This window comes from Hipposideros armiger, unplaced genomic scaffold (genome assembly GCF_001890085.2).
Source record: "Hipposideros armiger isolate ML-2016 unplaced genomic scaffold, ASM189008v1 scaffold_18, whole genome shotgun sequence".
NCBI classification, from domain to species: Eukaryota; Metazoa; Chordata; class Mammalia; order Chiroptera; family Hipposideridae; genus Hipposideros; species Hipposideros armiger.
This window is the reverse complement of record NW_017731368.1, coordinates 4,985,847-5,000,521: the sequence shown is the minus strand read 5'-3', so window position 1 is coordinate 5,000,521 and position 14,675 is coordinate 4,985,847. Positions and strand designations below refer to the sequence as shown.

Here is a 14,675-nt window from a genome sequence, read left to right as displayed (position 1 = left end):
TGTTATATACTCGCCGTATAAGACTACCCCCTCTTCCGCACACCTTCCACACACCAAATAAAAGGTAAAACAATATCAGATTTGATTTCAACATTTATATTTATATTCAAATGCTTATGACATGCAGGAAAACTGTCACAAGGCTGTATGTAATCAAACATATACCGTATTTGCCGGCGTATAAGACGACTCGGTGTATAAGACGACCCCCTAACATTTCCACTCAAAATACAGAGTTTGTTATATGGTCGGCTGTGTGCGATTTTGCGAGTGTGGTAAAATCGCATAACAGCAAAATCGCATAACAGCCGAGCATACACCCAGCAGCGCTGCTGATGCCTGAACGGTATGTGGAATGAAGTGGGTGGGCATCGGGAGGCCACTATGGCACGGGGCAAGCACTATGGGCAGTCTGTCTGAAGTGTACCTGGCATATAAGAAGACCCCCCACTTGGAGGCATATTTTTCAGGGCCAAAAAATCGTCTTATACACCGGCAAATACAGTATTTCACTAGTTCCTGAGTATCGATAGCATTGTAATTTTGCAAGAGTTCAAGACACCTTTTTTGAGAACCTTTTGTTGAGAACCTAGGATACTCAACAATTAACAGAACTCGTTAAAAAGCAACTCCTAGAATGATCTGGAACACTGTATACCATATATCTTGATGTCTACTTTTGAGGTTTAGCTCACCGTAGAAGTAATCTAGTGATTCCAGATCACATTGTACTACCATTCTTTAGATTTCCCTGAGGTGGCAGGTGAAGTTATAGGTTGTCAAGTTACGTAAAGTAGAGGACAGGAAAATCCAAAACAGGAAGGAAGTGCTAAGGAATGGAGTAACATAAAGAGTGGAACAGTTGAGAGTAGTGAGGTCACTACTGAATCAACTATTAAAATATATCTTTTGTTACTGTCTTTTTTCTATAAAGCAGTTATTTCAAAATTGAATGAGTTTAATAACATTTAAGTATACATGGTCACTCATACACATACAAAAGTCATGAATTTTTTTTAATTCAAAAACAACAGACTCATTGTACAGAAGGTCTCCAAGAGGATTAGCACTTACTGTGTGGTAGGCCTGGAATGGGCAAAAGGTACCTTGTCCCTGGCCAAATAATCTAGCTTAAGGTTGGTCATAGCATTAATTTCTTGGGTATTGAATGCTTGAGAAATTAAGGTATGCCTAACAAGAAGAACCCTTTTTAAAATACAGACTGATTTTGCTCAAATTTAGAGCATATTTTAATTTTATTAGGTTATTATTAAGAGGCTGGTGAATTTGTGTTTGTATTTTAGTGAAAAATTTTAATATCCTATTTTGACTGAATATTTTATTATCTCAGTATGATTTTTAATGAAACCTGTTTCTTTTTTAACCTAAAAGTAAAACCATTGAAATTAAAGCAGCTATCTCTTGAAAAATGCACTACTTATATAGTCAAATTGAAAGTACCTTGACATCGTAATGTGCATCTGACTCAAAATAGTATAGAATAGAATATAAAACGAGGATCTGCAAACTACTTGTTTTTGTACATCTTGAGAGCTAAGAATGTTTTTTACATTTTTAAAGAGGTAGAAATTAAACAATAGCAACAACCAAAAAGAATGTACAACTGACGGAATGTCACATGCAAGACCTAAAGTAATTACTGTGGTCATTTATATAAAAAATTTGCTGACCCTGATATAAAATAATAATATATGTTCAATTTCTAGTGTCCAGACTAGAGACAATTTTTACGTAGACTATATGAACTAATCTATTAAATTGAAGTAACAATTTTCAGCCAACAATCTTACCCTTTTTTCTTTTGTTTTACTGTCATTCTTTATCTAAATTTGATAATAAATTATCTTCATTTTCACTTTTCCTCCTGGATTTCAGAGTGATCAACAGAAGTGCAAAAAGTTATAATCAGTAGTTTTCCACACGAAGACATGAAATCCTTTTGCCAAATGAAATCTTTAGGGGAAGCACAAGGTATAAAACACATGACAGGAGAACTGCTGAAAGGGGCCCGGTGGTAGCAGGTGGTTAACATGAGGCAAAGCCCTGTGTACTCTTCTGCCCCCTCCCTCTTTGTGGCTAAGCAGGAAGGGGCTTAAGGAGCAGTTCAGAGCCATAGTCTAGAATGGTGACTCAGGTTGGATGGTTGTCTTCTATAGAATTATCAGTGTGACTGTGTATCTCTGTAATACTCGAAATGATTGATAGTGTTCTTTATTTTTACTCTAGGGAAGGAAGGTCTTAGATAAACTATATGAATTAAAAATACATTTTACAAGTTTAAAAGGACTTACAGGGCCTGAGAAGTTAGCACCAAGATGTCAAATTGTGAATATTGCAGCAGAAATTTTTCTAAAAAATGGAAGCCTAGATGGTGCCATGTGGGTATTAAGGGGTAAGTTCTGATATATGCAAGCATAAAATAATTTGTTATAAATTCTTGTGTATATGATTACCTTAAGTTGATATTGAATTGTGGGTGGTAATTTGGTCTAAGCCCTGGGGGTCATGTGGGTAGGAAATGTGGCTGTTGTATAAAATGGAAGGAGAAAGTTAACCTAGCTTTAAAGAAGAAATTGTGTGAACCTTTGTTGAAAAGCTAGTTCTTATTTTGGCGTAGATACTATACTAAATGATTTACCTTGATTATCTCAATTAATCTTCTTAGAAATCCTATGAGTTTGGAATTATCACAATCCCCATTTTATGGATTTAAAAAACATGTCAGAGATGTTATTAAGCAACTTGCCCAAAATGACGTAACAAGTGTATGGAGTGGAGGCCAGATTCATACCCAAGCAGTCCAGCTTTTAGAGCCCAGGCATCAGCTGCCATCTAAGACAGGGAATCCTGACTGCAATCTCCATAAACTCCATCTTTGCATAGACAGGCAAACATGACTTCATACCAAGACAAATAAAGCTTACTTTCCCTAGAAAGTCAACCCATCTAGAGAAATTAATATGAAATTAAGCCAGCAGAAGCAACTAAGGTAGTTTGGTATGAGGTAAATAAAAATTCAGAGAGTACAGTAGTAGCACAGCACGGTATCTACCAGTAGTTCTGGCTACTTGGACCATCAGGCAGATTTTATTTGATGAAATAGGATAAGAATGAAGAAACCTCAAGAATCTCAGAGTTTAGGTTGGGAAGATGGAATACGAGTATATGCATAAGTAAAGCAAATAGATAACCTTCACACTAACACACAAGCATATATTGTACAACACTATATAAGTTTAAGGTATACAGCATAATGACCTGACTTACATATATTTTGCAGTGATTACCACAGTAAATTTAGTTAACATCTATTATGTCATATAAATACAGAACAAAAAGTTTTTCCCTTGTGGTGAGAACTCTTAGCGTCTACTCTCTTAAATTTCAAATATACCGTACAGCAGTGTTAACTGTAGTCATCGTGTTGTACATTACATCCCTAGTACTTATTTATCTTACAACTGGAAGTTCGTACCTTTTGACCATTTTTCATCCAGTTACCCCACCCCTCAAACCCCACTGTTGGTAACCATAAATCTGATCTCTTTTTGGGGTTTGGTGATTTGTTTTGGTTTTGGTTTTTAGATTTCACATTATAAGTGAGATCATACATTATTCATCTTTCTCTATCTGAATTGTTTTACTTAGCCTAATATCTTCACGGTCCATCCATGTTGTCTCAGGCTGCAGTTTTTGAAAGCATGTATGTGTGTTTTTGTGGTTGGTTTGTTTTCAAAAAAGTGTTAATGTTTTTATATTAGGAAATTTAATATAAAGGTTAGCTCAAACACCTGGACCAACGACTGTCACTAAAATGCTAATTTAAGCATATACACAATATTAATATGTTTTTTGTTAATTTCTGTTTTGCTTGCATTTTTTATAGTGATAGTTCATATTAAAAACATTATTTTAAAAGTAAATCAACCAACTCGGCCTCATCCTAAGCAATACTATATATGAAATCACAGGTTTAATGTGATTTTTATATTTAATGTGATCCTTATGTTTTTATAATGTTTAGAATACACAAATTATTAAAATTATATGGGAATTATGTTAAATATCTGTGCAGTTTTTCAAGTTCATTCAAATTTATATAGTAAAATTTAAGCAAATTTAGAGGTAAATTAATGAAGGTTTATGTCTAAATGAGTTAATAATCATAGAGCACTAATATCTGTAAAACATTGTCTAGCACATAGCATAAATGAAGTCAGTTAATCAATCAGGTGAGCTCTAGTGATTTAAAATCAAGCTTCCTGTTTTTAAAGTTTATACTGGATACTTAAGGTTTCATTTTGGCATCATATACTTGAATTATCAAATCTTTCTTTAATACTTTTTGTATTCCCTGAGATGGGAAAGCTACAAGAGAAAATGATTACATGATTCCTGCACTTAGTCCAGTTGAAAAAGAACATGGAAATGCGCTTTGAGTGTGAAATAGCAATGTTTTCTCATGTGTCTCATTGTGTGTATGATACCTGAAGGAATTAGGTAAATGAGAAAATATTGACATTTCTAACATTTTAACACCTCAGTGTTCTGTACTAGTCTCCTATTGTTTTTCTCAATATGAACATCAGAGCAGAAATTAAGGAACTTCAGAATTATTGATAATATTCTTTTGTTTTAAGCTGTGATAGGCACATAAGAGTTCATTTTATTATTATGCTTTTGTAACTTACATTAGATATTCTATACATATCAAATATTATAATAAAAATTGTTTGAAAATTGGGAAAAGCTGTTCCCCAAGAATACCAAAACTAATTAAATTATGTATTCTTTATTGTAAAATTGTTGAAGTTGTCCACACAGATATTTTACATTATTACAAATATTCATTATAATCTGAACATTTTGTCATATAAAAATAAACATTAACTTCAGGATCAACTTATTAGTACTCTTAGAAAATGAAGAATTAAAAAATAAGTGTATTCCCCACACTGTCACTGCACTTGTACACCTGAAGCTAAAGCTGAGTAACATTGAATGTCAACTATAATTTAATATATATCTGGTTATGGGATATTGAGTAAGGCATAGGGAATAGAGTCAATGGAATTATAACTATATATGATGTCAGAGGGGTAATAGATTGGGGGAGGGGGTTATCACTTTGTGAGGAGTGAAATGTCTATTACATTGTTTTGTACACCTGAAACTAATAAAAAAAAAGTATAACAAGGTGGTTATGATCATCACTATTTAAGTTTCTTATAAATTTGAGCCATGGTTATCTTTTTTGAGTACACATATTTAAGTTTGATCACTTTCCAAAAGATATTTTTAAACATTGGTTGTGATTATACTAAGTGTAATGTTCATAGTATAAAGTATTAATACTTTTTTCGAAGAGTCAGAATGGATAATCAATACCCCACTGTGGCCTTGTGATAGAATGGATGTACTCAATCGACATAATCTGCTCTGTACAATTGCACATGAAATCTTAGCCAAGAGCCTTTACAGACAGACATTTGAAGTCTTGCAAAATCTACCAGGTTTTCAAAATTCTGGAGGTATGATTTTTTTTAAAGTCTAGCTTAATTATCTCCTGCCCATCTGGTATTTAACTGCTAATAAGAAAGTCTCCACCTGTTTTGATTGAGTTTTATATTCCAGCATATATTTTTAATGAAGTGGTTTTCTGTAAAATGTATTCTCTGCAAATTGAATATGCTTTCCTGAGGGTTAAAAAAAATTAGAGATACTTATCTTTGGGTTGTCAGCAGTTCCTAACAGAAGCCTCTTCATCATTCCCCTTTCCCTACCTTCAGCAAACAGTATGTTAAGTGCCCCCAACAAGCTTCATATCTTAAAAGAATTTATTGCATTAGGATAATGAAGAATACTTTTATCATTTAACAAATATAGAACTTAGTTTCCATTATTTTGGAACATAGGGAAACATGGAATAAATAGAGGAAATTAAGCAGGTGGCAAGTTCAAAGAAAGAGAATACTGATGTGGCGATGATAGATAGTGCTCTTGAATGCCACAGCTCAGGTCTTGTATGGACAGGAAGAGGGAGTCCATGTTAAGGGAAAGGAGTATAGGCTTTGGATCAGAAATGAGCTGAGTGATGGCTTAACATTTAATGAAAACGTTAACCTGAGGGCCCCCCCTCAGGGCTTTATCCAAGTTGGTGTTTTAGGAAAGTTCCTCTGGTGGTGATGTTTAGGAAGAGACTAAAGGTAAAAAGATTAATTTCCTGATAAGGCCTGGAATCCCTGAAAGATCCTAAAGTGTTAAAGACCTAGAGCCTAGGTCATAGATCGAACTGACCAAATAATAACACTGGGAGTCTCCAAGGTGACTTTGCTTTCTTCTAAATGAAGAATAGAAAGGAATAGAAATACACAATAAAGGATTTTTTTCATTGAGAGGGAATATTTATAAGGGAATGATTTATTTTTAATCATGGGAAGTACACGTCTGAGGTCTGAACTGTAGAAATAATGCAAACAGAACTACGTAGTCATTTGAGACCTGCAAATGCAGTCACATCTGGGAATCATAGGTGTTAATGCAGCCTCTGAAGTCATTGTCAAGCTTCCTTTCATATTCTTCATTACAAAGTAAATGAATGGTTTTGCTTTTGTTGAATGAGTTTTTGGTTGTTCTTTAGAGAATATGTAAGATGACTGACTTCTGGAGTGGGTAGAAAGTGCCAAGGGGAGCAGAGGGAAAGGAAAGTAGTAAGAGACAGAAGTTTGAGAGGCTAAGATATAGATCAATTTAATTACATCAATTATTTTTTTTTCTTTTCAGAAACTGTGGCAGTCTCACAGTATAGCCTTCTTTTTAATAAACTTCTAGATGCCTGTATAGAAAGCAACAGTCTTGGAATGTCATCCTCTGTAGCAGAATTCATGATTTCAAAGAGCATCCCTATTGATTTTTTCTTTCTTAGAAGATTAATTACTTCTTTAGGAAGGAGTTGTTTATGGCTCAAAGCCAGAGCCCACTACAAAAGTAAGTTACATTTAAAATTTTTTAATTTTATATATTGGTTTTGACATTGATTTTCTAACCCTGAATCCTTGTGTAATATTTACAACTATAAATTTAAATATGTAAAAAGAACAGTTGATACATACTGAAAGATAGTGGTCTAAACAAATCTGTGTTCTTTTGAAACCTGTTATTTCTCTCATTTCTAATTACTGTATTTTTATTTCCTTGCACACTGGCGTGTCCACTGGAGGGTGCACAAAGGAAGTAAATGACAGAACCAGTTTGGCATATCGTATAAATATATAGGAGTAAGATAACTGGGTAGAATGAAGTTTAAGGAAAACTTACATATTTTATTTATCCCTCCTAGATCCTTGATCTTTATAACTTACAATATTTTATAGCAGGCCATATAGGAAGTACAGAGGCTGCCATTACAATGAATGTGATACATAACAGTTTTTCACGTGGCTCCTAGTAATAGAACATCATTAATCTCTTTATAGCTATTTCTCTCCAGGCAGTAAGCCTGGAAAACCAGTGCTGTCTCTAGTCCCAGCCACTTCGCAGGTATTTTAATTAGAAAGTAATTCCAGGTCGAATCTATGTCTAGAAAACAGTTCTCTTCTGCCTTCCTGCAGTAATTTGTCATACATTTCTATTTCTATCACTGTCGTGTATGTAACAAACATTTGAGTGCCTACCTACTATGTGCCACCACTGTGCCAAATGTGTCAAACATCACATCCACCCCCACCTGCACAAAAACCTCTCTAAACTTGGAAATGTTTTTCACACCACCAGCTGTGATCAATTAGCAGGTGGTAACTTTTTTTCCCAAAGAAATGGGAAAGAAAATACATGTTAGTGTGTATTACAGGTAGTAAGATTGAGTATTATTTGATAAAATTTTCATTTCAGCTACATATATACATATGTGTATATTGGCTCATTATGTAAAATGTATGTCTTATAGGTGACAAAAAAAAGTTTTAAAAGCAGAATTTTTTTTAAAAAGAATGATCAAAAATTTAGAGGAAAGGTGGAATTATTTGTGCATAACACCTGATTTCAATTTCGTGATTATGTTTCAACTCCCTATCCTATTTCCCTGCAGACAGCTAGGAATTACACACAAAGCATTGTATATATATATATGTGTTATTTGCTATAACTTCTTCATTTTAGTTTTTAAATCAATATAAATGGGGTTATTTTCAAACAATTGTGGAATTTGGGGAAAATGTCATCAGAAGGTATTTGTATGCCACAAAAACAAAATATAAACTTGGAAACATTTTAATGAAATTTATATGAACCTTTCTATTTTTTAGTTGAAAATAAAATTTTGTATTAAAGCAGCTAAATTTAATCATTTATTTTTAAAATTTTAAGATATATGTTTTAAGCTTTGAGATTAATTCAAAACCATACACATATGTAATTCACCCATTTAACATATGTAATTCAATGGTTTTAGTGTATTTACAGAGTTGTGCAACCATCATAATAGTCAATATAGAATATTTTCATCACACCAAAAAGAAACCCCATCGCCATTAGCAGTCACTCCCCATTCCTCCAAATTCTTCCAACTCAATTTATTTTTAAAGATTTTTTTTAGCAGCTTGTTAGTGCCTAGGTACAAGTTGGTACCTTTCTTATTAGCACTTTTCTCCCTATCTAAACACATCTATGCCTAATTTTATATACAGTGAACTTCTGGGACTTATGCAAGTGAAGTTATAGATAAAGAGTATTTTGGGATTGTTTTTAAATGTACCTAAATTATAAAATGAAATGAGTGCTTTATAGTCACCAATCAGTCTTCCTAACATCTCATTTCCTGACAGTGTTGATATTTAAAATATCATCAGAACTCTCTTTAGATTTATCTTCCACACGTAGCTTAACACTTGCTAGAAAAGCCTTTCAATGCCTTAGTAGGCCCCCCTTATCCGCTATTTCATTTTCCACAGTTTCAGTTACCTCGGTAAACCATTGTCCAAAATAGTAAATGGAAAATTCCAGAAATAAATAATTTGTAAGTTTTAAATTTCCCTCCGTTCTGAGTAGTGTAATGAAATCTCTCGCCACCCTGCTCTGTCCTGCCAGGGATGTGAATCATCCCTTTGTCCAGCATGTAGAGACGTTCCCTATTCGTTCATCTCTTAGTAGCCATCTCCGTTATCAGATCGACTATCACTGTACCACAGGGCTTGTGTTCAAGTCAGCCTTATTTTACTTAATGGCCCAAAGTGCAAGAGTAGTGATGCTGGCAATTCGCACATGCCAAAGAGAAGCTGTAAAATGAGTGTATGTATAGGAAAAAAAAAAACATAGTATAAATAGGGCTTATCACTATATGTGACTTCAGGCATCCACAGGGAGTCTGAGAGTATATCCCTCAAGGATCGGGGGGACCACTGTACATACAGTATTAAATGGTTTCCATAAAAGGTAACAACAGTGCCTATATACAATTTGGGTGGCCTAGGACTTAGGGGATTTTCCTATGTATATCTCACTTTCAGTGAGCACCTAAACAGTTTAAAAATCAAATCTCTTCTCTTGAAAAGTAAAATTTTTGGAACATGAATTGGTGAGTATAGCTACAAACTCTGAGCGCCTACAGGATGGGAATGTATTTTATTCATTTTGATATCTACTGCTTTGTTCGATGTCAGACATACCATAGGAACAGTAAATATTTATGGCACAGACCACAGTTGACTCTTGAACAACACAAGGGTTAGGGACACTGATCCCCTGCATAGTCAAAAATCTGTGGATGACTTTTGACTCCCCCCAAAGTTTAACTATTACAGCACTATAAATAAGCACACTCAAAAATACTACAACAACTGTGATGGAAAATAAAATCTTTTAATTGTAATTTGTTTTCTTTCTACATTTTGGATTCATAATTCAAGATAGGCAATAATTATAAATATAGTTGCTGTTAGACCAGATCCCATTAAAACAAAGCCCCAGTAGCTATTCTGGTTCTTTAGTTATTCTGAAATTATGTTGTATTGACTATGGCTTGAAATGCCACAATAAGGCTCAAAAGTCATTTTTCAGATAGTTTAACATATTTCTCACTTCATATTTAATGTTTCAAAAACATTTTGCAAAGAATAATTTCAAATGTACTAGGATAAGCTCACTACCATAATTTGTGTAATAATAAATCTTCTAATGTGAAAAATTATCCTGTAATGTAATTATCACCTATGGATATTTTAGAAGTCTAGGTTTTCATCTGTTGGAGTTTTAGTAAAGTTTGATCTATTATTTGATTTTCAGGTGCTCTTTCATTGGGTTGCTACCCACCGTTAGAGGGAAATTTATACCGAAAACTTCTACTGGTTCCTTCTTATTTATCTGAGATTGAAATGCTTTTAGCTATTGAAATCTTCCTGGTATCTAATGCTAGTAGTATTCAAAGTCCTGGTACTTCTACACAGATGCTACAGATAGTTTTGAAAAGGTTGGTTGATAAAACTTTTAACTGCATCCTGAAGGCAGATCATGGCCCCCTACACCTGCCCTAGGATGTAAATTTTATATACATGGTGTGTATGTGTATGCATAGATGTATATAAAAAATGTGTGTATATGTATGTGCTTATAAATATCCTTATATATATATATATGTTTATATAATTGTGTAGTGTATTTACAAACTTTGGTAACATTTAAATTGAGAAAGGATATGACCTGTTTGGGACTTAAAATGAAACAAATTAGTAGCATTCAACAAAAACTTCAAAGATGCTGTTAGATGTTCAAAGAGATGGTTCCTTTTTAGATATCTATCTTTTTCATGTACTGATAGTTTTTAGATAGGTACCTAAAAAGTTATTTATCTTTTTGGTCAACACAAAAGATCTAAGAACCAGGTCTAAAAGGAAAATATGTGATAGTTTGTTGGGTTTGTTTTCAACAGGAATCTTGATTGAACCTATCAGCCTAGTTTCTATATTTTAAAATGTTATTATAAATGTATGAATATTGAATATTATCATGTAGCTGTTGGGCTAAAGTAGCATCCCTTCAAATAATTTTGTTCAGAGTCCCAGAGTTTAAGCTTTATACCACTTCAATCTCGTGTCAGCCTGATCCAGAAAACTTGTAATATAAGGATCTCATGGGACTCCTGTTGTAGAGCTTCTTGACAAGAATTTTGCTCCAGTTTACTGGTGTTACAAGCCATATCCTCAGATTGAATATTCTATCAGTTATCTATTACTGTGTATAAATTATCCCAAAAGTTAGTGGCTTAAAACAGCAAAAATCACTTTAGTTTCTGTGAGTCAGGAATCTTTGAGTAGCTTAGCAGGATGGTACTGGCTCAGGGTATGTCACACAGTTGGAGACAGGATGTGCTTAGGAGCTACAGTCACCTGCCTGATGGCTTAACTGGGGTGGGAGGATCCGTTTCCTAGATGGCTCACTGATATGGCTTTAGGCGGGAAGCCTGTTTCTCGCCATATGGGCCCTTCCACAGATTCCTTAAGTGTCCTCACAACATGACAGCTAACTGCTCTCAGAGTGAGCAATCCAGGAGAGAAAAAGCAAGGAGGAAACTACAGTGCCTTTTATGACCTACATCAAGAAATGAAGGCGCTGAGATTTTACCCTATTTGCAGGCTACAAGTCAGTCTGCCAATTTCCTGGATCCTAGCATAAGACACCAGAACCAGACTCCTGGGTTGGAAACAGAGGACTTTATTGCTTACGGCACAGCAAGCAGCACGATGATCTGCATATTTGTTTCTCTTCCCCTTGCTCCCAAGTCCTGCAGATGGGCCCAGATGGATACCTGCACATGCAGCGGGTTCTATTACAGGAGAGGAATCCTGAACGCAGGGAACCCAAGTCTTTTATAATGGATAATAAGCATGCCCTCCCCTTTGCTCTGCTGGGAAACACTGTCTCCACCTTGGAAGGCTGTACCCAAACCTGCTCTTTGCTCCAGAGGGAGAAATTATCTTTGTCTTTCAAGGTTATTCACTATATAAACATTCTTGAAATCCAAAACAAGAGGTAGTCAGTGTCTCTGCTCTGAAAATTTCCAGAAATGCAGCAGACCCATGGAGAATTGCCATCTAACAACTCAGTGTCCAGGGTTGAGCACTGTCGTTTCTGCTTTGTTCTATTTGTGATAACAGAGTCATTTAATCCAGCCCATACTTAAGGGGAGGAGAATTTGGAAGTAATTTGTTTTACGGCCACCACCTTTTTTAAACCAATTCAAATTAGCTTTTTTTCCTGATAGCGCTCTCCTTTTCTGAGGGTTTCCGTATTTACCACGGTGCACTGCAGTGGCTGAGGCATTTGGGCTCCCATCATCCTGCTGAGGGTTTGTTTTCCTCATAGCTTTCCGTTTTGCACACATATGCAGCCTCTCTACTCATTGTTGACTTTTGGGGCTATTTGTGACCCCAGGGGATAACTAGTGACATGCGTAGATCTTTGATTTTGTCCAAGCCAATATCGATTTCTCTATTATCATACTGAACCTCATCTTGTTACATTAAGCTCTGTAAGAGAGAATTTTATTCATCTTTAGAGTTTCAAACTGCACATAGTTGGCATATGCCCAATCTACCAGATTCCAGGCACCAATTCCTAAGCCAGAAGGTACTAGAAGGCTCCTGACCAATCTGTCTTGTCTGTGACCACTGGTAGTTGTTCCAAGTGAAAACCCTCACTCCCGCCACTCTGGACCACACTGGTGTTAGCACAGGTAGGCTCCTTCTTCTCGGGCCTTGCTGCTGGGCCCTGTGGTGGCCACAGCAGGATGCAGAGAACACACAAGAAAAAGTGATGTTCAATATAATAGCCACATCTCTATTTTAAATACTTCCTACTCCTTATCCCATAGGAAAAACGGCCATAAGTTATGAATTTTATGAAATTTGGAGACTAGTAGAAAAGTTATTAGAAGAGTCGATTCTAGCACTTGTGAAGTACCTTAAATGAGGACTGAAGGAAAATAACTGGAAATTTAGTGAAGACATACAGCTACAATTTCTGTTACCAAATGTTAGCTACATATTCAGTATAATTATAATTAAAAATAGCCACAATTAAAAATAGCCAATATCAGTGTAAAACGTGAATGTCAGTAACGTCAAATGATTAAATTCAATATTCTTTTATGCATTATTAATTGTGCAATTTTTAACTTTGAAAATGCAAAGATTGAGGTTATTAGCTGTGTTCAAAATCAGTGTTTTTCAAACTGCGGGTTGTAGCCCACTTGGGTGGTGAAACCAAATTAGAGGGTTGCAACCACATTATTAAAAAATGAGACAATAGAAAATAGAATGCACTGTCATAGAGTTACATCTTGTTTTGTGAAAATTTTACTTCAGTTTTTATTAGAGGATATATTCTGGGTCACAATATAAAACGTCTCCCTTACTATGTGTTATGGTTTAAAAAATGTTTGAAAGCCACTGGTAGAAGAATATAGTAAAAAAGACTGTGATAGCTTAGTACTAATCAATGTAAATAACCACCTTTTAAAGAAACTATCTAGCTTCTTTTTACAACTCTAACTTTGTGAGATGTTCTCTTTGTAGATGTGAAGAAAACAAATCTCGGAACAAGGATGATTATCAAGCTGCAGTGGAAAGATTGATTACGGCAGCTCGTTTATCAGATCCAAAGCTTTTCATGAAGCACATGACCGTCAATGTTAATAAGGAACAGGTTTATAGTTTGGAACACTGTTCCGCCCGGAAATGGTTGAAAGCGAACATGAAGTGGGCCGGAAAGGTTTGGCTTTTCAGTAACCATTAGTTAATAAAGGCTTTTTTTTTTTTAAGTTAATCATTGTTGAAAGTAAAAGGTAATAAAAATAAAGATGGTTTTCACTATATTCAGCTTTTGCCCTTTATTGATTTACAGTAAGTTAAGTTTTCAAACATTAAAAATTTTAACTGATATATACAGTTTATTATGGTTTTAGCCACACTGAAAAGTGATTTTTCAAATTATTTTTTTGACCTCTCTTTACATAAACTTAAATATGGTACATCCCTATTCTGAAATCTAAACAATGAAAAATCATGAACTGAATGAATTTTAGTTTACTAGAACTGAGGCATAAAAGGGGAAATATGCAAGCAGGTAACCGGTGTTTTCAGAAACACCTTTAGGGGCATGAAACAGGTTGAATTTATATTATACTTACTCCAGTTTTTAAAGCCTTCTCCACATCTATAAAAAGAATAGTAAAATAGTATTGAAAAATGACTCATAAAAAAAAATGACTCACACTAAAATTCCAGAGTTCCTTCTAAGTAACACCAAAAACATTTTAATTACCCTGTGAATAGTTTTCCTTTAGTGTATCTAGAATACTTGATGTATTTTGAAAATTTGTAATTTTTGTATGTTACATTAGGTAGTAGTCAACAGTATTTTAAACACATATTGCAGACTTAAATATCCAAACAAAGGTTGTTACTTTCAAACCACTTTAGGAAGTTAAAACTTTTCTGGTCAGCTTCAGAATCTGTAGCAGTCATTCTCCAAGATGGTCATCCCCAATCCTTAATTTGATACTTTAGATTTGATACTTTAAACCATAATCTGAAATAATTTATAGAGAAAAGGTCTGAATAAGGTGAGTAGTAAATAAGTCATGATAAGGGGACTGAAAGTCC

General features: G+C 34.6%; 1 protein-coding gene across 1 annotated transcript in view; it reads left to right on the top strand.

Annotated features, from left to right (window-relative positions):
• Positions 1-13,885, top strand: part of TOPAZ1 (testis and ovary specific TOPAZ 1) — a 43,179-nt gene extending 29,294 nt beyond the window's left edge. Inside the window, 5 exon segments of the mRNA XM_019631166.1 lie at positions 2,248-2,413; positions 5,388-5,552; positions 6,805-7,008; positions 10,300-10,483; positions 13,587-13,885. Of these exon segments, the coding sequence (XP_019486711.1) occupies positions 2,248-2,413; positions 5,388-5,552; positions 6,805-7,008; positions 10,300-10,483; positions 13,587-13,806 (939 nt within the window). The 3' untranslated portion in view covers positions 13,807-13,885.
• The last annotated feature ends 790 nt before the right edge of the window (positions 13,886-14,675 follow it).